The sequence below is a fragment of the Nothobranchius furzeri genome, chromosome 5 (assembly GCF_043380555.1).
Source record: "Nothobranchius furzeri strain GRZ-AD chromosome 5, NfurGRZ-RIMD1, whole genome shotgun sequence".
In the NCBI taxonomy this organism is placed as follows: Eukaryota; Metazoa; Chordata; class Actinopteri; order Cyprinodontiformes; family Nothobranchiidae; genus Nothobranchius; species Nothobranchius furzeri.
Window position 1 is genome coordinate 61,118,897 of NC_091745.1, and position 21,143 is coordinate 61,140,039.

Genomic DNA, 21,143 nt, shown 5'->3' on the forward strand with positions numbered 1-21,143 from the left:
TCGGCTATAACAAATAGAATTTATTTATACAGGTGCAGTCCAAATATACATATGAGAACAGAAGTTTAAAAAGTCCTGTCCAACACCCCCCGTTTAAGACGTGTGAAGTGTGTTGATGTGGAAACAACATCAGCAGGATAAACACCATCTGTGTCCGTAAACCTTGGATTTAATCAAGCCCCTCCCAAAGCTTTCCTCATCAATTACACTATTAGACACTAACAGGCGAACAAAGCCCCCACCCCTCGGACAGGAAATAAAGCCAAGTGAAAGTGAGGGCAGACCTCAGGGAGATCCCAGAAGAAAGAGTCCTGTTCCAGAGACAGGAGTACGAGAGCAGGCAGCGGACGATTTCATTTACAGTAAAACAAGCCATCCAGGGTACACCAGGGACCACAGGAGCTGGGCAGGGCTGAGTGCCCTCACCATCTCATCCACTGAAACGCGATCCACCCCATCCATGTCAGATAACAGGCTGCCTTTAAACCAGTTCCCAAATCCTTCCCACAGAAGGTTCATGTAAAAGGTGAGTCTGCACGAGCAGAGCCAACATCCCAACGTGCACTGCAGCTGGCCCACCCACCAACACCACCACCATACCATCTTACTTTCAGTTAATGCAGCGCAAAGCTTTCAGGAGCATGACTCATCGGTGGTGCACAAAGTGTGTGAGGAGAAGGAGAGGCTACCAAACCAAGATCAAAAGCACTCTGAAACCACGTGTCGCTGTTAGAGGGATGCTATCGGGCTGCTGGAGCAAATCTGACCACAAATCAGATGGTTCGCTTTGGAAAAGGGGATTTTAAGATAAAGAAAATCAACCAAACCCTTCGGCCAAACAGAATAATCTAGTGTTCAATAAATACGGTGAGGGAGCCAAGCTTCTAGAACGGAACAGACAGGAAGGACAGAGGTGATAGCAGGATGTGATTCAGTCTTTACTGACCAGGAGTGAGAAACAGCAAAGTGTCTAAAAAACAACTTTTAAAGCGCGGGCCGTCTGAAAAGACGGCGCGTTAAGTTCAGCGTTAGACAGTGAATCCTGCTGATGCAGCTCTGTAAAGACCCGTTTTAAAGCACCTCACCTGGTTTCTTTCCACCCCATTCACACATCCCTTGTTTAATGCCCCCCTCCAGCACCAGACAACAGACAAAGCTAGTTTAAGTGTTCCTGCGTGGATCTGACTTTCCTGTTCATCTGTCTATCTGCTGGTTTCTCCACTGAAGTGAAGGAGGTGGTCAGCGGCGGCGTCTCAGTTGTTCTGGCAGCAGGAGCCCTTACTGGACGAGCTCTGGGTGGGCTCAACTGTGATGGGCACCACGTTGGAGGCTGGTGAGAAGTCGGAGTTGCCCTGTCCAGACATCTGCCTCTGCGACACAATGTTGTAGATGGCTGCAACAGAGAGAGGAGTGGTGAGAGGGGACAGGTAGGTGCAGATGAATCCAACAACAGTGGGACATTTTGTGGGGACAAACAGAAGGCAAAACCCAACAACTGTTGTATCCGGGCTCCTGCAGCCGAGGATTCCTTCCATCCTAAACTGGAGGCGTTGTGTTGAAGGATCAAGTCTCCTAGGGCTAAGAGCTAAGAGTCAAGCATCACCTGCCCCAACTTGAATAAACTTTTAGTGTTTAGGTCAGTGTTGCCTTTTTACTACAGAACTTCTGAGTCTCCAGAACATTTAGAGTCATTTAGCTGAACGACAGCTCACATCTCTGTGATGGTCCGTCGATCCGTCTGAGAAGAAGCTGACTCACTGCTGCGTTCTGTCACTTTCCCTCTGAACCGTTACATTTCAGAGTGTTAACAGTCCTGAAATAAAAGCTTCCTACAAACGTTCAAAGTGAAACAAGACTGGTGGTTCTGTCAGAAGCCAGCAGAACCACGCGGACAAGATGACCCTCTCTGATCGGCTACACCAGCGTTGTTTTCTCTGCTCCACTGGGTCTAAAGTTCAGCTTTTCCTGCCTTAATCAGCTAATTAGCATCGTTAGCTCCATGAGGCTTAATGGTCTGAAGTTTCTATTAGTTAGAAATGTGAAGTGATAAATCTGTGGTGTGAGCTGAATGGTTCAAACGCCTGGAGCCGTCTGCTGAGAATTCAACATGGAGAACAACAAACAGCAAGCAGCTCATGCAGAGCGTAGGGCGACTCGAGAGGAGGCGCTGCTCGCTGTTGGATCGTCCCTTTAGAAACTCCAGGGGTTGTTCGAGTCATTACCAAAGCATTTCCCTCAGATCTCCCAAAAATAAAACCCTCCATTTGTCAGCGTAGCGGTGAGCCTCCTGGGGAGAGCGCTCACATACGTGTGCATCAGAAAACCTTTCAGAGTAGGAAAACAGCTGCACAGGCGAAACCTGAAAGTCCAGCTGTTACAGACTCCGGTGAATGGACCTGTTCATTCAGGCTTACAAGACGGACTGGCTCCTAGTTTGTCTTTTATTACCCTTAAATTAAGATTCAAGTACTCTTGCAACAGGAAACATGTAAGACGATGAATCCACAACAGATTAGGTGGAACTTGCTGCCATCTAGTGGCAGACATGAAGTGTTATATAATCAATCAGAACCGGAGGGAAACAAGACCTTCTCCCAGCTGATTAATGACAAATAAAATCAGCTTTAAATGTTTATTTTTTATATCTTATTTTAAACCCTAAAATCACTAGGTTCCTTAAGGGCCAAACTCTGATCTTATTAATGTAACAAAAACAGAATACTGACCTGTGAGAATTGTCTGAAAAGCCAGTTCCACGTTAGAAGAGTCTAAAGCTGATGTCTCCAGGAAGGACAGCCCGTGTTTCTCTAGAAAACACAAAAACATCAGTCTCTTTCTCGTTTAAACTGATTTCAAAAGTGGATTTCCCCAAATCTAACAAGTTGTTCATTTATGACGATATCATTTGTTTTAACCCAAAACAATATGACCAACATGCATCCAAAACAAAACCAGCAGAGCAGAACATTCAGCAGCACAAATCGCTTATTACTTTGTTTTCCTCATTCAGACAGGAAATCAGGAAAATGTTTATAGGGATAATGTCCTTTAAACATTAATGTAATTTCTTAATGAAATATTAACCCAGGTCTATACAGAACCATTATTCATGTGTTTTGTTTTGAGCAGATGCGCCAATTCTGGTTTAAGGGTCCGGCACCGATACCCGCCTTAGCCCGTACCTGTTCATATGGTTTTGGGCCAGTTCCTAGTGATGGTGCAGCTCACACACACTGATCCATAAACTCACTACTAATTAATATTATATCTATCCTCATTTGTACAGCTGACTTTCAGTAACACGGTTAGAAAATATCTTAAATGAAAGAAACTGGTCCTTTTGTTCTTTTGTTTGTTCTAATGTTATTTTTGGGAGATCCTTAACTTGCAGCAAGATTTTGCATAGACGTGTCAGCAGCAACAGGATCGTTATAGAAAATAACCAAGGAGCTCAGCGGGATACAAGCAGCCCAGTTCTGACAGCAGAGACTCGGTTCCTCGGCTGTGGGACCAGAGTCATATATCAGGTTACAGTTACACTTTAACACACTGACCAGTTACCCTAAAGCACAAAAAGAAACACCATCACGTGTTACTCAAACAAGTTGTTTTAAATTTAAATATTTGACTCATTTTAAGTGTTCAAGTACATTTAATGAGCCCTTTTCTTGTTTTCCTGAATAGATTTAATAGCATCACAAGTAATTTTAGCAGCAGAATATCAGCTTTTGATTGGAATGGACATAAAGGATGAGTTCAATCAGGTTAATCAGAAACTTAGAAGATAGAAATGAGCCTTGTGTTAATTCTAATACTTTTAGAAAACCCAGAGTGAAAGAATGGCTGAAGCCGCTGCACTTAAATCACGCAAATGTTTGAAAAATTCATTATTTAATGGAAAAAATAAACCGAAACGGTACACAAGTGGACCAAACTGAACTGTCCGAACCGAAACAGTTCAAATATCCCCCAAGAACTGTTACACCCCTAATGAATATCAAACATGTTTGATATTTTGCTCGTCCCTCGTGAGGGTATCACTGTTGAAGCAGTCCTCTGACCCAAAAGTACCAGAACTGCCAGCTGTTTTCATATGAGCACACATCCTTTATTTTTATTGTTACACTTTTCTCCACACATAATGACAAGGATGGTGAAGAAAGATGTGTTTAAATCAAATTAAACTGATCACAAAACATTGTTTCCCATCTTTCTTTCTTTCATCTTCCTCCTCCAACTCCCATAAATCCCTGCATGTCCTGCTACGGCATGTCCGAAGGAATACAGACATTAATACCAACACACCAGCCTCCGGATCTTCTAGGTTTTTGGACTTGAAGGTCCGACGTGTTGCGAACATATGCAACATGTGAGAACATGACTCGTGAGTTTTGCTCTGAGTTGATAAATATTGTGCAAGTCCTATTTATTTGTAGGATCTGCCAGAAAATTTATTTTTTTAAACAAGGGGCAATATTTAAAAATGAAGAATGACATCCTGTGGTAAAATTGGGGTACTGCAGTCCAATTTTATAAACATAAGGTCAGTTTCTTATTCCCATTCTGTGAGTTTCATGGCTGTTTCCAGTTACGGATCAGCACCAGAAGATTCTAGATGACAAACAAATACAAGTGACAGGGCTGCATGGTGGTGCAGTGGTCAGTACTGTTGCCTCGCAGCACGAAGGTTGCAGGTTCGAAACTCTGCTGCGGCCTTTCTGCATGGAGTTGCGTGTTCTCCCCATGCATGCGTGGGTTTCCTCCGGGTACTCCGGTTTCCCCCACAGATCACAACATGCCCTATAGGTTATAAATTGTAAGTCGTTTTGGATAAAAGCGTCTGCTAAATGAATAAACATATAAACATAAGTCATACACAATAAGTTAGTAAGTAGATAAAGAAATTGTTATATCTGATGTCAGCACTCTCTTCGGTCTTAAATGACTCATTAAAGGAAGTAAAACGCCACGTTTAACTCGAAGTCCCGACATGCTGCTCCCAGACGTACAGTGTGAGAACATGACTCGTGAGCTTTGCTCTGCGAGGACGTCATACAGTTTAAGGTGGAGCTGAATGCTACGAGTGAATAAGTGTACGCCCAGATTAACTTTTTAGGTGGATCCCAGTGACATTTGCAGTTTAAAATTGGTGCAAAGGAGAAAAAAAACTGTAAAAGACAAAAATAAACTCAACAAGATGAAAGCTCGGGATTTATTATTGTTCGTCATCATCTGACAGTAATACTGAGCTAAACAGGATGAACAGCCGGGTACAGAACCGATACCTGCGAAGCTCTTGGACTCGTCTGTGGGGACGGCTCTTAGGTGGCGCAGGTCACTTTTGTTGCCCACCAGCATGATGACGATGTTGCTGTCTGCGTGGTCCTGCAGCTCCTTCAGCCAGCGCTCTGCGTTTTCGTAGGTCAGGTGCTTGGCGATGTCATAGACTAGGAGCGCTCCGACGGCTCCGCGATAGTACCTGGAACAACAGATCAGTTGTCTTCATTGTCCTTTATCTCTTTGTTCAAATACACTCATTTTAATCACCTCATATTTAGTGTTTAATCATCTTCATGTTCATAAGAATTCATGATTTTCTGATTCTTTTATTTGGTTCTTCTGTCCAAAATGATGATTTAGATATTTTCTGTGGCAAAGCTTTTCCATCAGTTGTAATTTAACACTTTAATCAGAACGCAGTTATTCAGGATGAAGTCCTGTGATGTTTTGTGAAGACGCCAGCGAGGGTGAGGTGCTATTGTGCTATCAGAATGATTCTCCATCTCTGATCTCCTTCTTCCGGCTCTTGGAGAGTACAGATGCTTTTTTCCTCATTTCCTCCCTATCTTATCCCCAAGGCTCATTGTCTGTCTTTGGGTGTACGGCACTTCTGCATTTTTTCTGGAAACTGGAAACTGAAATTACTAAAATGGACCTGGTCAGTTGGTCACTTAACGCGATTAACAAAATTTTTTCAACGGTGAGAACGAGAGAAGGGGATCCCGGGTGCCCCTCTGGGACAGATCCAGTTCGGCATATCATGGACTCCTGGAAACAGTGGAACTTGGTCTGCCTGTCTCAGCTGCCTGTAGAGGATTCGGAAGACGTCTGGATATTTGTGGTGTTGGTTAGGGATGCAACAATCAGGTTTTTTGCTGCCGATCACTGATACCGATATCAAAGAATGCTGATCACCGATCACCGATACCGATCACGTGGATTGGCCAGAAATTTTCTACAACATTATAATGAGTGCTACAAACTACATAATCTGGGAACAAAGGAAATGTAACCTAATCTAAAATGGTCTGTATTAGGGTTGTCACGGTGTGAAAATTTAACCTCACGGTTATTGTGACCAAAATTACCACAGTTTTCGGTATTATTGCGGTATTTTTTTTAACGTGCTACATTTTCACACAATTAAATAAACCCTGTATGTCAGGAAATATTGTCCTCAGTTTGTGTCTAAATTTTGCCTAAAATGTGTTATTTTGAAATTATGTTTATTTGTTTACATTTTTCCCTTTAGTCTTTAAAATACCAATATTTGCCCATAACTTATTTTATGTCTGTTTGATGTCATCATTTTAAAAATATTAGATCAGATGATACTCAGTACTCAAGTAGCCTTCAAATCAGATACTTTTTTACCCTTACTTAAGTAAAAAACCCTATATCAGGAAAATATTGTCCTCGGTTTGTGTCCTTCCAGTGAGCTTTGCAGATGTGGGAAAATGTCATCAGGCAGTAATCATTGTTAAATTCATAATTATTCTCGGAGAGAGACCAACTCTTATCTGCCCCTGGGAGCCCCGTAATGCATAGCGTCATTTCAATATGGGGGTGTCCGCGACACGGTTTATATGCAGGTAGCGGCGCTGCGGCTGCTTTATATAGCGACTCGTTGCATTCCCCCTCAACCCAAATCCTCGGATCACGCATTTTAGCTAAAACGCTAACGTTAGCTTGCCTTGCGTTGACTGTAGAGTTGCGGGTGATGGTCACGCAGATGTGTCATGAGATTTGAAGCGTTGCTGCCTTTCACAGACACTTTTTCTGCACGTGCTGCAAACAGGATAGCCGTCTTCTATCAGCTGTCCCTCGGCATTTTTCAAATATCCAAAAGATGCTCGTACTTCCCATTTTGTCTTCTTTGAGGGATAATAAATGTCCTGAGCACTGCCGTCTCCTCCTTTGGCCATTATTTCAGCTTTAGCTTCAAGAAAGTTTTGGCTGTAAACAACAAAGCGCGCATGTGCTGCCGGCAACTTCAGCAGATGATACGGTGGCTGGTAAGGGTCACCGCGCCTACACCGCAGCTACGGTAACCCACCGAGATAATATAGTTTTTTTTAAACAAGACAGTTATTATTATTGTCAACTTTTTTTTAACCGGGGTTTACCGCTACACCGGTTACCGTGACAACCCCACTGATCGGTCTGCTTTGATCTATTTTGAAAACTCAGATCAAAACCGATAGGGGCGCTATCGGCCGATTGGGATCAAATGCCGATCCATCGGTGCATCCCTAGTGTTGGTGTCAGGTTTCCTGCTCTTTGGCCTAGGAGGTTACCTGTCTTACCGGAAAATTAACGAGCAGTCGAGGAATACTGGCTCTCCTGGAGCTCAGGGATGGATTACACCGCGCTGTGAATGCACAGACTCACATAATTGTCGAGATGAGTCGTAAGCTTGGAACTTTGGCTGAGATTTGTGCTTTGGCACAAAAGATGGATGCGATCAAGGAGCAAGTGGACGAATCAGCACGAATTGGGATAGATTCATTTACGCCATTATTGAATTTTGAGAGGTTGAGGACCAATGGAACTTTGGCAGAGAGGAAATTATCTCTGTCTGGCCCCAAAACAATTTCTAATCTGAATCTGGTGCCCTTGAGCCTGTGAGGCTGCAACGAATACCCCCCCCCCCCCCCCCCTCAGAAGAAATGTGGAATGCTGACGTCGCCATGGCAACTCTGTCTCCCTCTCCCAGCCTGGGCGGGACTGTGAGCTGTGAAGGCCACTGAATCGTTCCAGGAGTCACTGTGCCCTCCAAACCCAACGACGTCTCACCCCGTCCAGACTGAGGTGACGTGCGCTGCTTATCGTGGCTGCAGGCACTGATGTATGGAGAGTCCCAAACCCTACCACCCCACCTAGTGGACACTTATGTTGTGTTATGTCTGAAGTCTGTTGCATTCCTGTCTGAGGTGGTTTTTTTTTTTTTTTGCATAGCAAAGATGCCCTCCCTGCGGAGGGTAACTCTGAAGTGCCTTTTTTTCCTCCACCTGAACCAATTCTCATGTAACCTCTTTGATCTCTATTAAGGTAGTGCGACTCAGGGTTGCGAATGACCACAGTCACCAATTCTTGTCATGTGTCTTTGCCTATTTATGTCTGATCTCTGAATTGTGTGTACTGAAACTCTAATTTCCCTCTGGGATTAATAAAGTATCTTTGAATTGAATTGAATCACACATGTGTGTCAGTCTGAGGAACATCAGAGCTTCCAAAACCTCCAACTCACGCAGATGTGATGGCTCGGTATCGCTCCTGTCCGGCTGTGTCCCAGATCTGAGCCTTGATGGTCTTCCCTTCTACTTGGATGCTGCGCGTGGCGAACTCCACTCCGATGGTGCTCTTGCTTTCCAAGTTGAACTCGTTGCGGGTGAAGCGGGACAGCAGGTTACTCTTTCCCACACCGGAGTCTCCAATCAGCACCACTACGGAAAAACCACACAAATCCGGAATGATCAGAACAAACCGTGACCTCCACACGTTGACTGTTGTGTGTAGATGGACTGAACATATGGCAGGTAATGTGGTATTTGATTGGAGCCATTCAGAAGAGCAGAGAAATGAAATACAGACAAAATAAAAACATGAACCTCACTAACGATGAACCCGAGTGAGTCCGAGTCAGTCAGAGAAAGTCCGGGGAATCCCACCAAAGGTGCAGGACTAAAACAATCCAGGTAAAACTGGTGATTTCCAGTCTCTCTTAGGTGTACGAGAGGCAGAAAGTACATTAGCGAATAGAGAATTCAAACGAAAATATGCAAAAAAATAAAAAGTTTCCTCAATGTATAACGATGAATAAAATCATAACCATTGTGGATTTAAATATATGAATAAAAAATAAAATGAAATAACATTTTATTGTTCAAATAAGAGCATTTTAGACTTTAATAATAATAATAATAATGATAAATGCAATGAAAGCTGCAGACTAAGAACACCAGAACTGAAAGTGAGTCCTGAGTGACGGCCTCTTTGTGTTGGTATCATGTCCAATAATTAGTCCTCATGGTGAAAAGTTTCCTTTTAGAGCAACAAGAACAAACCCGACAGCCGCTGGTAACCTTAGCAACCACTAAAGCGATGGAGCAAAGCGAGGTTTTCAACTTGAACGAGTGTGTTTCTCACATTCAGACCTGGAACATTTTATTCGTCCTAAAAGCGAACAAAAGGTAACAAATCAGCCTCAGATGTTGACGAGTTTAAGTGAACTCGTTTTGGTTTTTGACATTATCACACCAAGTCACAACATCATTTATTTATGGGGCTTGTTTCTTGTCTGGTTTTATACTCATGCATTTACCTGTGCAGCACTTTGGACATTTATTTTATTTCATGTTCTCACAAATGCATTGGAATCAGAAGTATTTTGTTTCATCTTTGGATTCAATCCACTAAAACGGAGTAAAACAAGGACGAAGATTTTCCTACAAAAATAAACTAAGGTGATTTCAAACGTCGCTCAGAATATTATTAGGAATTAGTCATGATTACTTTGTCAGAAAAATTAAGCTTTGAGAGGAAGTAAAAAAGGATGACAAAGAATGAATGATCCTTGGTGAGTAACACGAACTGAAGAGATGTAGATAACTGTTGGGACCAGTATGGCCAATAATCAGTCTGATCAACTCCATGTGTGATCAACTGATCAGAAAATAATAACTGATTATTCATGAAGAAGTTTTACTTCACAAATTATGATTTTCAAGGTCATTAAAATGTTTTTTAAGTATTCCATTAATAATACATCTTTTGGACGAATCAGAAAGGGTCAAAATTGGTATCGGCCCTCAAAACCAGAGCTGCTGCATACAAATTTAAATATACTATTTCATATTTTAATAGTAAATAATGTTGATCCCCTGTATCAATGACCAGTTGAAATATATTTTATAGTTTATGAAAGAAAATACTAAATAATAAACTATGAAGCAAACTGGGTTAAAATTGATTTATTATGACATAAAAAAGAAAAGAAAGGCAGCCTTGATAATATGGTCATTATGGTCATAATGATATGGTCAAAGTCCTGTCTATTTGTTGGATCTGCCAAAAATGTCTGTTTTTCAACAAAGGGCAATATTTACGAATGACAAATGATATCTTGTGGTGAAATTTGGGTACTGCAGTCCAATTTTATAAACAAAGGGTCTCTTTCTCGTTGGGCTGAACGATCCATCGTTATTGGACCAAAATTGCAATTTAAACAAGCAATCACATGATCATCAATGCTACAGTAGCACTCCTGACTGATCCAGGATCTGTTTTGTCAACTTTTATAGACAACAGGTATTTTCCCCCGCGTTAGTGCAGCAGCAGCCAGCACAGGGTGTACTGGAACCGAGCCCAATTGTTTAACTGACAGAGCTGCACATTTTGGTTATTTTCCCCATTTTATTTTTCAATGCATAGCTCCACTAGAGTCGATAATGGCTGTGTCTGCAGCAGGGGCCGTCTCTCAGCACTGTGGTGAGAGGGTGAGCGAGAGAGAGACGTCTCCAGAAGCAGAACGGAGTTCAGCATAACTAGACAGATTTTTACTTTAGCGTCAGCTCGAGTTAGGGCTGTGCGATATGACATGACATGACAACATGTGCAAACTTGTGCAATCCACGGTACTCATTAATGCTATAGACTAGGACTGGGCGATATGACGATTTTAGACCGTTTCACGATCTACACATCTGACGGTCTGTCATTTTTGAGAGACCTTTTTATCACGATTCACAGCTCTGCTGTTGAAATTCTGCCTCTGAATGAAAAGGGAACTTACCCCAGGCGAATGACACGCCTTTGTTTGACCCTTAACCAATCAGAGTGAGTCATAGTAATATATTAGTGCCCCGCTTGTTTTCACCTGTGTGTGAACAAACATGGTTTCGGCCGCGGCTGAGAGCGACAACGAGGTTTTCGTTCCGAAGAGGAACGCCTCGTCCGTTATATGGAACTGGTTTGGTTTTTCACCAGATGACAAAGAGCAGCGAAACGTCATTTATAAAGTTCGCAAGGAGAGCGTCAAGGCAAGTGATGGCAACACCACAAACTTGTTTAATCACTTGAAAAGAAGGCATCCCAAACAATACAATGAGAGCCAGCAGGCAGCTAAAGCTAAAAAGCCTGCGGCGACAGCGGCAGCGGCTATGCTTCTTCCAGGCAGCAAACGCTAACAGAAACACACAAAACTCACTCCTTACGACAGAGACAGCAGACGATGGAAGAGCGTGACAGATGCAGTGACGTACCACTTGGTTAAAGATTTGTGTCCCGTGCGAACAGTAGGAGTGGGATTTCAGAAAATGATAAAAACATTGGATCCGCGCTACGAGTTTTCCAGCCGCAAGTATTTTTCTAACACCGCCATTCCACGCATGTACGCTGAATGCAAAGTGAGAGTTGCAGAAAATATTCAGAATGCGCAGTTTTTTGCTACCACAAGCGATCTCTGGTCCAGCCGCACATCGGAGCCGTATTTGAGCTTAACTATCCACTACATGAGCAACTGGGAGCTACATAGTATTTTGAACAAGTTAATGTTTGCACAATACGTTTGCAATTGACATGTTTGCACTTTAAATATGTTTACGATTTTAATTTATGTTAAGTTACTTGAAAAACGAGAAAAACTGATTTTTGTAATTGTTTCTCTCAGGGCTTTTATCATCTCTGGTGTGAGTTTAAAATATAAGTGTGTTAGCACTGTGTTGATTATCCCTAATATGAATAAATGTTTATTTATTCAATGTTTCTCTTCTTTAATGCGCAATTGAAGTTATGCTATTCATGGATAAAAAATCGTGATAAAATCGAAATCGTGATATTCTATTTTTGCCATATCACCCAGCCCTAGCTCGAGTGTGGAGTTGCACACTTTAATGGACTTGCACGTGCGAACCTCCAGTTTTCCCCTTTACACTGAATAGAACGATAACATGTTTTATATAAAGCACCTCTCTAGGCAAAAATCACAAGTTGATTCACAAGCACATTAAAAAAATAATGGGAGAAAAGAATTAGCTTCATGTGTTTTTTATTCTTCCGGCTCTTGGAGAGTACAGACGCTTTTTTCCTCCTCTCCTCCCTATTTTATCCCAAGGCTCTTTGTCTGTCTTTGGGTGTACGGCGCTTCTGCACTTTTTCTGGAAACTGGAAATTATTAAAAATGGATCTGGTCAGTTGGTCTCTCAACACGATTGACAAAATTTTTTCAACGTTGAGAACGGGAAAAGGGGCTCTCGGTTGCCCCTCTGGGACAGAGCCAGCTGGGCATATCATGGACTCCTGGAAACAGTGGAACTTGATCTGCCTCTCTCAACTGTCTGTAGAGGATTCTGAAGACGTCTGGATATTTGTTGTGTTGGTGTCAGGTTTACTGCTTTTTGGCCTGGGTGGTTATCTGGCTTACTGGAAAATTAATGATAAATGATAATGATAAATGACTCGCACTTGTATAGCGCCTCTCAGAGTAAGGACTCCAAAGCGCTTTACACTACAGTGTATCACTCATCCATTCACACACACATTCACACACTGGTGGTGATGAGCTACAATGTAGCTACAGCTGCCCTGGGGCGCACTGACAGAGGCGAGGCTGCCGAGTATAGGCGCCACCGGTCCCTCCGACCACCACCAGCAGGCAAGGTGGGTTAAGTGTCTTGCCCAACAACAGCAGAATTCTCTGTCCGGAGCCGGGATCAAACCTGCAACCTTCCGATTACTGGACAACCCGCTCAACCTGTTGAGCTACTACTGCCCCAGTAAATGAGCTGTCGAGGAATATCGGCTCAATCCCGGAGCTCAGGGATGGATTACACCGCGCTGTGAATGCACAAACTCATAACTGTCGAGATGAGTCGTAAGCTTAGAACTTTGGCTGAGATTCAGACTCTGGCACAGAAGGTGGATTCGATCAAGGATAGAGTTGACGGATCAGCACAGATTGGGATTGATTAACTACGCCATTATTGGATTGAGAGGGGTTTAGGACCAACAGAACTTTAAGACAGAGAGGAAATTATCTCTGTCTGGCCCCAAAACAAGTTCTTATCTGAATCTGGTGCCCTTGAGCCTGAAGTAATAACTCCCACAACAAAGCAGAAGAAGAAGAAATGTGGAATGCTGCCGTCGCCATGGCAACTCTGTCTCCCTATCCCAGCCTGAGCGGGACTGCGACCGGTAAAGGCCGTTGAATCATTTCCAGGAGTCACTGTGCTTTCTAAACACAACTATCTTCCTCCCCTGTTCAAACGGAGGTGACGGGCGCAACTTATCGTGGCTGCATGTACTGATGTTTGGAGAGTCCTCTACCCTACCTCCCCACCTAGTGGACACTTATGTTGTGTAATGTCTGAAGTCTGTTGCATTTCTGTCTGAGGTGTTTTTTGCATAGCAAAGCTGCCCTTCCTGTGGAGGCTAACTCTGAAGTGCCTTTGTTTTCCCTCCACCTGACTCAATCCTCATATAAACCCTGCTGATCTCTATTACGGTAGCGCGACTCGGGTTGCGAATGACCACAGTCACCAATTCTTGTCATGTGTCTATGTATGTATGTCTGATCTCAGAATTGTGTGTACTGAAACTCTAATTTCCCTCTGGGATTAATAAAGTATCTTTGAATTGAAATGAATATTTTTATTTTATAACCATATACTATATATTATTATATAATATATATATATATGTATATATAATATATATATATATATATATGTATATATAAATATATATATATATGTATATATAAATATATATATATATATATATATATATATATATATATATATATATATATATATTATATCATGAATAATGTGTGAACCTTGATTTGAAGAAAATTGTGAATTGAACTGAAATTGCAATTTCTCCTAGAAAAATTGCAATTTAACCTTTTCCTAAAATCGTTCAGACCCACTTTCTCATGAGTTTCGCTGCTGTTTCTAGTTACACATCAGCACCAGAAGATTCTAGATTACAGGCAGAATATAAAGACTAATCCATTCTAGTTTACTTTATCCTAAGTCAATTTTGGGTTCTATAAAAATTATATTTAGTGAGACAGGTGATAAAAATGGCTCATTCAGGCATGAAGGATGGACACCAATTTAAACATTTAGAGGACAAAAGGAGGTTCAAACAATAAATATTAAAAACTTGCCTATATTAACAACTGGTGGTTTATTTTAACAGTAATGGCCTTTGAGATTAAAAAAATGTACTAAAATCTCTACTGACTCACTAATCTGTTGCAGAGAAAAAGCTCCATTAGAAAGCAAAATTACTCATGAGCAGGAAAACAGTATTAGCTAGTTTTATTAACTACGGAGATGAATTATGCATAAATAACAGATATTACCCAACATTCACACTAAAAACACCATTAAGAGTCATTAGGATGAGGTGTTCTGACAGCCTCGCCCTGATCCTCCAATAAGCCGGCGCCGCTCCTTTAATGCTCAGAGTCCTGCAACGCCCTAAACTGAATGCATTGTAACAAACCAGCATGTCGATGGAGGAGAGTAGGCGTCTGTCAGAAAATTACTTCCACAATTATCAGGTGAGTCAGTCTGTCAAAGGGAAGCAGCTACACTAACTTCCCACCCTGCTGTTGGGAAACAGGAAGTTGTTTATGGAATGTTGAAACTGCACCTCCATCGGCCATTCTAGAGGGAATGTAGGTTTACTGAGCCTTTGAGTAAAGAACACTCAGAATTACATGTAAACTCATTTACTTGAGTTTAGTCAGATGTAGAAACAGAAAACATAAAGGACGCATCCAGATATTGGTTTTATGAAGGTACAAGAAGTGGCATGGCCATTGGATCATTCTCAGCAGCACGGAAGAGAAAAATCATTACGCAACTCCTCTTAACCCCTTTGCCACCTAACTTCATTACACACACACACACACACACACACACACCCACACCCACACCCACACCCACACCCACACACACACACACACACACACACACACACACAACTTTTGTTGAGTTTGAAAATTTGAGTAGAATAATGAGAGACTTCTTTGTTATATAAGAGTGCTGGGCTGGCATGCAGTTTTGCACAGGTTCACATCCCGATTCAATTCAATTCAAGTTTATTTATATAGCGCCAAATCACGACAAGAGTCGTCTCAAGGCACTTCACATAATAAACATCCCAATACAGGTCAATTCATTAAGCCAATCAGAAAAAAGTTTCCTATATAAGGAACCCAGCAAATTGCATCGAGTCACTGACTAGTGTCAGTGACTTTACAGCAATCCTCATACTAAGCAAGCATGCGGCGACAGTGGAGAGGAAAACTCCCTTTTAACAGGAAAAAACCTCTAGAGGATCCTGGCTCAGTATAAGCAGCCATCCTCCACGACTCACTGGGGATCGAGAAGACAGACAGACAGACAGACACACAGACACACACACACACACACACACACACACACACACACACACACACACACACACACACACACACACACACACACACACACACACACACACACACACACACACACACACACACACACACACACACACACACACACACACACACACACCAAGTAGTGTTTCTATGGTTACATTGTGATTTCTTAGTAAATATTCTATTTGGTGAGAGATAAATTTTATTGTATTTATCCTAGTGAATCTATAATTACACGATCTGTGGAGAAACTTTCTTTTTTAGCTGCGCTTGTCAGTATGATGTTTTCAATCCTTTTCTTGGTAAACTCTTTAAAATACAAGGACTAATATGTTGTTTTTTGCCTTCTTTGTTTATTTAGCCAGTGTGAGTCCATGTGAGGTGAGCTGAGTAAATAAACTAAAACGCTGCTTGGAAATGACCAAATATAAAAACATGAGATCTGCTTCAGCTGGCTAAAAAATTACTGTCGACGCCACTGGGATTCGTACCCACATCAGCACATGGCAAAACTGAAATGGCAGAAAGATGCCTTAAGCGCTGGACTACCAAGACTGCCACCTACGACTGACTGGAAATTGTTTGTTGTTGTTGTTTTTAGCCTAAAGGGCAACATGTCGATTATCACTGTTAAGTCGCTTTGGACAAAAGCGTCTGCTAAATATATAAACATAAACATAAGACACTGTTGTAGAGCTGGTAATATTAGGGATGTCCCGATCAGCATTGTAGGCTTCTGATTCGATCTCTTAACTTCAAATCTGATCCGATTTTGAGTCCCGATCCAATACTTTGCCTTTACTATTGAAATGTATAAAGCTGAAATATATTTTTAGCAAGTAACCCCAGTTAACTTTCTAAGACTAATTTCATTAATAAGCATTACCATTATTGTTGTAAATCCCATGTAATCAACTTCCTGTTTTGAAACCGAATGTAGTGTTATATTTCCGGTAGCTTTATTTAGTGGTGAATAGCTTCTGTGAAGATGGACTCCAAGTAGGAAAAAGGTCAGATCGCGTTTGGTTACAAAGAGCACGAGGTGGGCTGCAGCCATCAACAGCAGCTCTCGCTTTGTTACTCTTTTAAATCTTTGCTTTTTCTTCTGTGCATGTTTTAATGCCCTTAAGGTGGGTGCAGCTAACGCTAGCTCTCTTACTGCAGAACACTTCTCCACGAGAAACGTTGGTTCTGCCTCCAGGATAACGGAGAAACGAAGATACAGCAAAGCGGGATGTAAGCTCCAGGAAAGGAAACAGTGTTAATTTTTTTTACTGATTATGGAACTTTCTGGGAGGGCTCTGGGAAACTCCTGAAGCTCCACGCATTAATCAATTGTCTACTGCAGGGATCTGCTGTGGGTGCTGCTTACGCTGGCTCTCTACACGGAAACCCAGTTCTACCTCCTGAATTAAGCTCTGGAGAGGGAACGGCGATATAAACCATACCCTTTGTGATTTCGGGAAATGTCCCCAATAAAATGGACAAGCTCTCAGCACTGACCCGGCTGCTGAGGGACTACTGACAGCCTGTTTTTTTTTTAAGGAGACGTGGATGAACAAGCATATAGGAGACTCTGAGGTTTGCCTGAAGGATTTAAACTCACGAGAGCCGACAGAAGAGCGGAGCAATTCGGTAAGTGTCCCAGACATCTGGATAAATATAAAGCGTTGCTTGAGTCGTCATCCATTTGGTTGACTTCTTTTGGAAAACCCGACCATTAACAGGGCGAGACTATCCCACAGAAAAAGGAGCCCTCTATAGGAGTTTTTCCCCAGGAAGTAGTAGGGCTTGACGATATAGAAAAAAAAAAGTATATCGATAAAAAAAATTTTTATATTGCTAATTCTTGAAAAATATTTTATTAATAGTTGAAAATATATTTTACATGTGGCTATTTTATGTTTGGTATTTTATTTTTTCTCCGCCTCTTCCCACCGAGACATCTTGCTGCCTCATGCTCTGTTTTGACTTGAGAGGGGAGGGCCTGGTGACTTAGCGTGCCCGAGTCTGTTGTTTTGAATGGTTAGGAGTAAGTAGTGAGTCTAGTACGCTGCTACCTAATAGGTTAAAATGAAAAAAGGAAACTTTTTTATCAAAGTTTTATTGACCAATTTTTTTCCTATCGCACCACATGTCTATTGATAGATATATTGAACTATTGAATTATCGTCCAGCCCTATAACGTAGCATATGCTAACGTGCTCTCAGTCTATTTCGGGAGATCAGCAAGACTCGTCAGTTATAACTGGCGATCTCCAATCACTGAAAAATATGAAAAAATTGTCCCGATCTGGGGATCAGGACATCCCTAGTTAATATAGGCAGATTACAGCACGAGTGGACGGTTGAAAAGACGACGTGTCTATTTCAGGAGGGTAAAATACCATAGATTTTTTTTTTCATTTTTAGTACTTTAAATATTTCTGAGATAAAAAAAATAAAGGAAATAAAAGAAACGACTGGTTTTGATTGAATTGCTTTGGTATGGTAGTGATTCAAAAGTTAAAAGGTTCTTTTGGCTGATTTAACAAACGAGACCGAGCACAACTGCTTCCTGTGCCGACGTCTCTTTCTGTAGGAAAACGTTAAATGTGACTCACCCAACTCGATTCAAGTTGTAAGAAAAGAACAATGGCAGAAAGGTGACAAACTTTCTGGATTTAAACAACATTTTCAGCTATTTTACTTCAAAATCAGCAGTTTTGCACAAGTGCTAAGGGTTCAAATGAATCTTATCATCAGAAGAAAGCCACACACCTGTGTGTGTGTGTGTGTGTGTGTGTGTGTGTGTGTGTGTGTGTGTGTGTGTGTGTGTGTGTGTGTGTGTGTGTGTGTGTGTGTGTGTGTGTGTATGTGAATCTCGTCTTTCCTCTGGGACAAACCTCTGTCCACAGACACACACCTCATGCAGGTATTTCCAGTCTAACAACACATGCTGTTTGGTGTTTAAAAAGGCCAATAGCACTTCAGTTCCCTTCCCTTTTGTGAAACTATTTATAACAGAAATTGGGAAAATGCTGCATCAAACCAGATGAACAGTGGTGATGGCAAACTTATAATATAAAAGTCTTCAAATCTAGAGAAGAAATTAAATCAAATGTTATTTTAACTAAGAAGCTGCAAATAAAATCTTTAAAGGTAAACATTTGTTTAATGCAAATGTCATTTCCATACAATGATGTCCTAATTTAACATGAAACAAGACTTATGCCAAGTTAGAATTTCCTAAAGCTGCTTCTGAAATATATTTTCACTACTGTTGCACATTTAAGGCAACAAAGATGTCTTCATTAGGGGTTAAGATACTTTCGTGGTCTTACTAGATTTTGATTAATAATCATCATCATAAATTTAGAGTTTAAATAATTAGCTTATAACAACATTGAATAACAGAACAGGCTAATTTAAATGTTTTGGAGGATGAGGTTCCATTAGAGCTGAACAACTTTTAATTACTGGCTTAAATGGTATAATCATTAGGAATAAAACAATTAGTTTTCAATAAAATAAAAAAAAGTTTTGAAGAAAAAACGTGAAAGTGAAACTTTACTGTTTCACTAACCCATGAATAATAGACCTGGTATGAATGTTGTATTGACTCATTTGCTGTGGTTTTCGTATCAGACAGAATGATTCAGTCAACGTCCAGGAATTCAGTCAAACAAGATAGAGTTTGTTTCCCAAACTTATTTCTAAGGTGGGGGGGGCAAACTGTCCTGGTGTTGGAAGCTCCAGTAAAGCAGTAAGGTCTGGTCTTCTCGTTGGGCGGGTGGAGGCTGCTCTGACCTCTGACGACCAGCATCCTGCTAGATGATGCTTTCCCATAAACTGCCTTCCGGGATCGTCTGAGTTTAAAGGAATGTTTTCTCTTACACCCACCAGAGTCCCTCCTCGCAGCAGGTGTCATCCTCTCTATCTGGACCTGCTGTCAGGCGCGCGGAGGATGGCCAAAGCCACCCGGCATCAAATGACACTTGTTCACAGGTGAAGCGACGTCTAGCCAGCGTCGCGAACTAAAGGCTGGAAGGGAAAAATAGGAGAGAAAAGGCGAACTCACCTTTAAATAGGTAGTCATACTCGTCTTCCCTGTTCGACATGGTCGCTCCTCGTCGGTGGCGCTACGCTTGTACTGGAAAACCGAACAAACTTCTGTCGTATTTAACAACTTCGAAAAAACAACCGCAAACGAATTTTAGCTTCACGCGGAAAATGGTCAGCTCCCCCTCGAACGACAGCGTCGTAAAAAATCACCGTAAAAGTAAAACTGAGGCGGTAGCGGGAACGTTTTTCTTATCGTTATTATCCGCAATAACGAGCAGAATCCAGGAAACTTCAGCACCGTCTTCCTTGTCCTCTGTCACTTGCCATTGCCGAGGCAGTAGCATGACGTCAGTTTTACTGGCGCACTCCCATTGGTCAGGCGCCGTTTGAAGCTATACACTTGCAATGATTTGATTGGTCTGCTGTGCTGTCATTCATAATGGAGCTACGAGCTGTTAACTTCGGTGACGTTGAGCAGCAACAGGTAAAATCAGGCCTCAGGTGAGTGGAGCCCAACTGGCGAACAACGGGATCACATCTAAAATCTCAAGTCACGTGATTTAGTAGGTGAAAACTCACGCTGCTTTTCAGGATGACAGGAAAAAACATACCTTGACCCCAAATAAATGAAAATAAATCAAAATTGTCTGTAGTTTTTGGGAGAATATTAGAGAGCTCGTTTTAATGTGAATATATCTGCTCCTTCTGTGGAGTAATTTGACATTTGTTCATTAAAAAATATTTATGGGAAGTTTTACTGATTGACTCCTAATGCATCAAATTTAACCCAGTTCACCAAATAAACATTTTAACTGGTTGCTTTTTTTAAAAATAAGGTTTGTTGCTATCAGTCATCCATTCATCTTTTCTCATTCCTTACTAAGGTCTCAGGGAGCTGGCGTCTAAGTGAGACAATAATAACCTAGACAGGTCTCCAGTCCATCAAAGGGACACGTGTAGACAAGTAACCAGTCATACATTCACTCAAACCTGAATCTTAACCTGACATGCATGCTCTTGGTCTGTGGGAGGAAACCGGAGAACCCAGAGAAAACTCTCATGCATGGAGGGAATATGCAGAAGGGCTGCTGGGATTTTATCTTGCAACTTTCTTATTACAAGGCAGCTGCTCCACAGTGAGTCTGATATTTTTTACATTTTCTGTAAACTTTGATTTCATATGCAAAAATGTGGTTCAGGTATCCTGGTTGCCTCCTTTGTAAGTTTACCTGGAATTGAGTGAGACTTTGGAGCAGGGCTGGGGATTATGCATCATCTGTAATGTGGGAGCAACTTGGGATCCCCCAGGAGGAGCTGGAGTGTGTTGCCAGGTAGAAGGATGTTAGGAGTTCCCTCGTGGACTGTTATGTCTGAAACCTGA

The 21,143-nt window shown here is 41.7% G+C and overlaps 1 protein-coding gene across 1 annotated transcript; it reads right to left on the reverse strand.

The window, feature by feature from the left end:
- On the reverse strand, positions 1–20,237 carry rab11al (RAB11a, member RAS oncogene family, like). The gene is made up of 5 exons (XM_015949720.3): positions 19,779–20,237; positions 8,531–8,726; positions 5,286–5,479; positions 2,727–2,807; positions 1–1,393 (listed from the first exon to the last, which is right to left on the reverse strand). The coding sequence occupies exons 1-5, from the start codon at positions 19,816–19,818 to the stop codon at positions 1,254–1,256; spliced, it is 651 nt and encodes a 216-aa protein (XP_015805206.1). The 5' UTR covers positions 19,819–20,237; the 3' UTR covers positions 1–1,253.
- Between the last annotated feature and the right edge of the window lie 906 nt (positions 20,238–21,143).

Coding starts and splice junctions, on each gene's coding strand:
- rab11al (XM_015949720.3), bottom strand. CDS start 19,818: ATGTCGAACAGGGAAGACGAGTATGACTACCTATTTAAAG. Junction 8,727..19,778: donor GTATGACTACCTATTTAAAG/GTGAGTTCGCCT, acceptor GTTTTTCCGTAG/TGGTGCTGATTGGAGACTCC. Junction 1,394..2,726: donor TTTTCAGACAATTCTCACAG/GTCAGTATTCTG, acceptor TCTCTGTTGCAG/CCATCTACAACATTGTGTCG.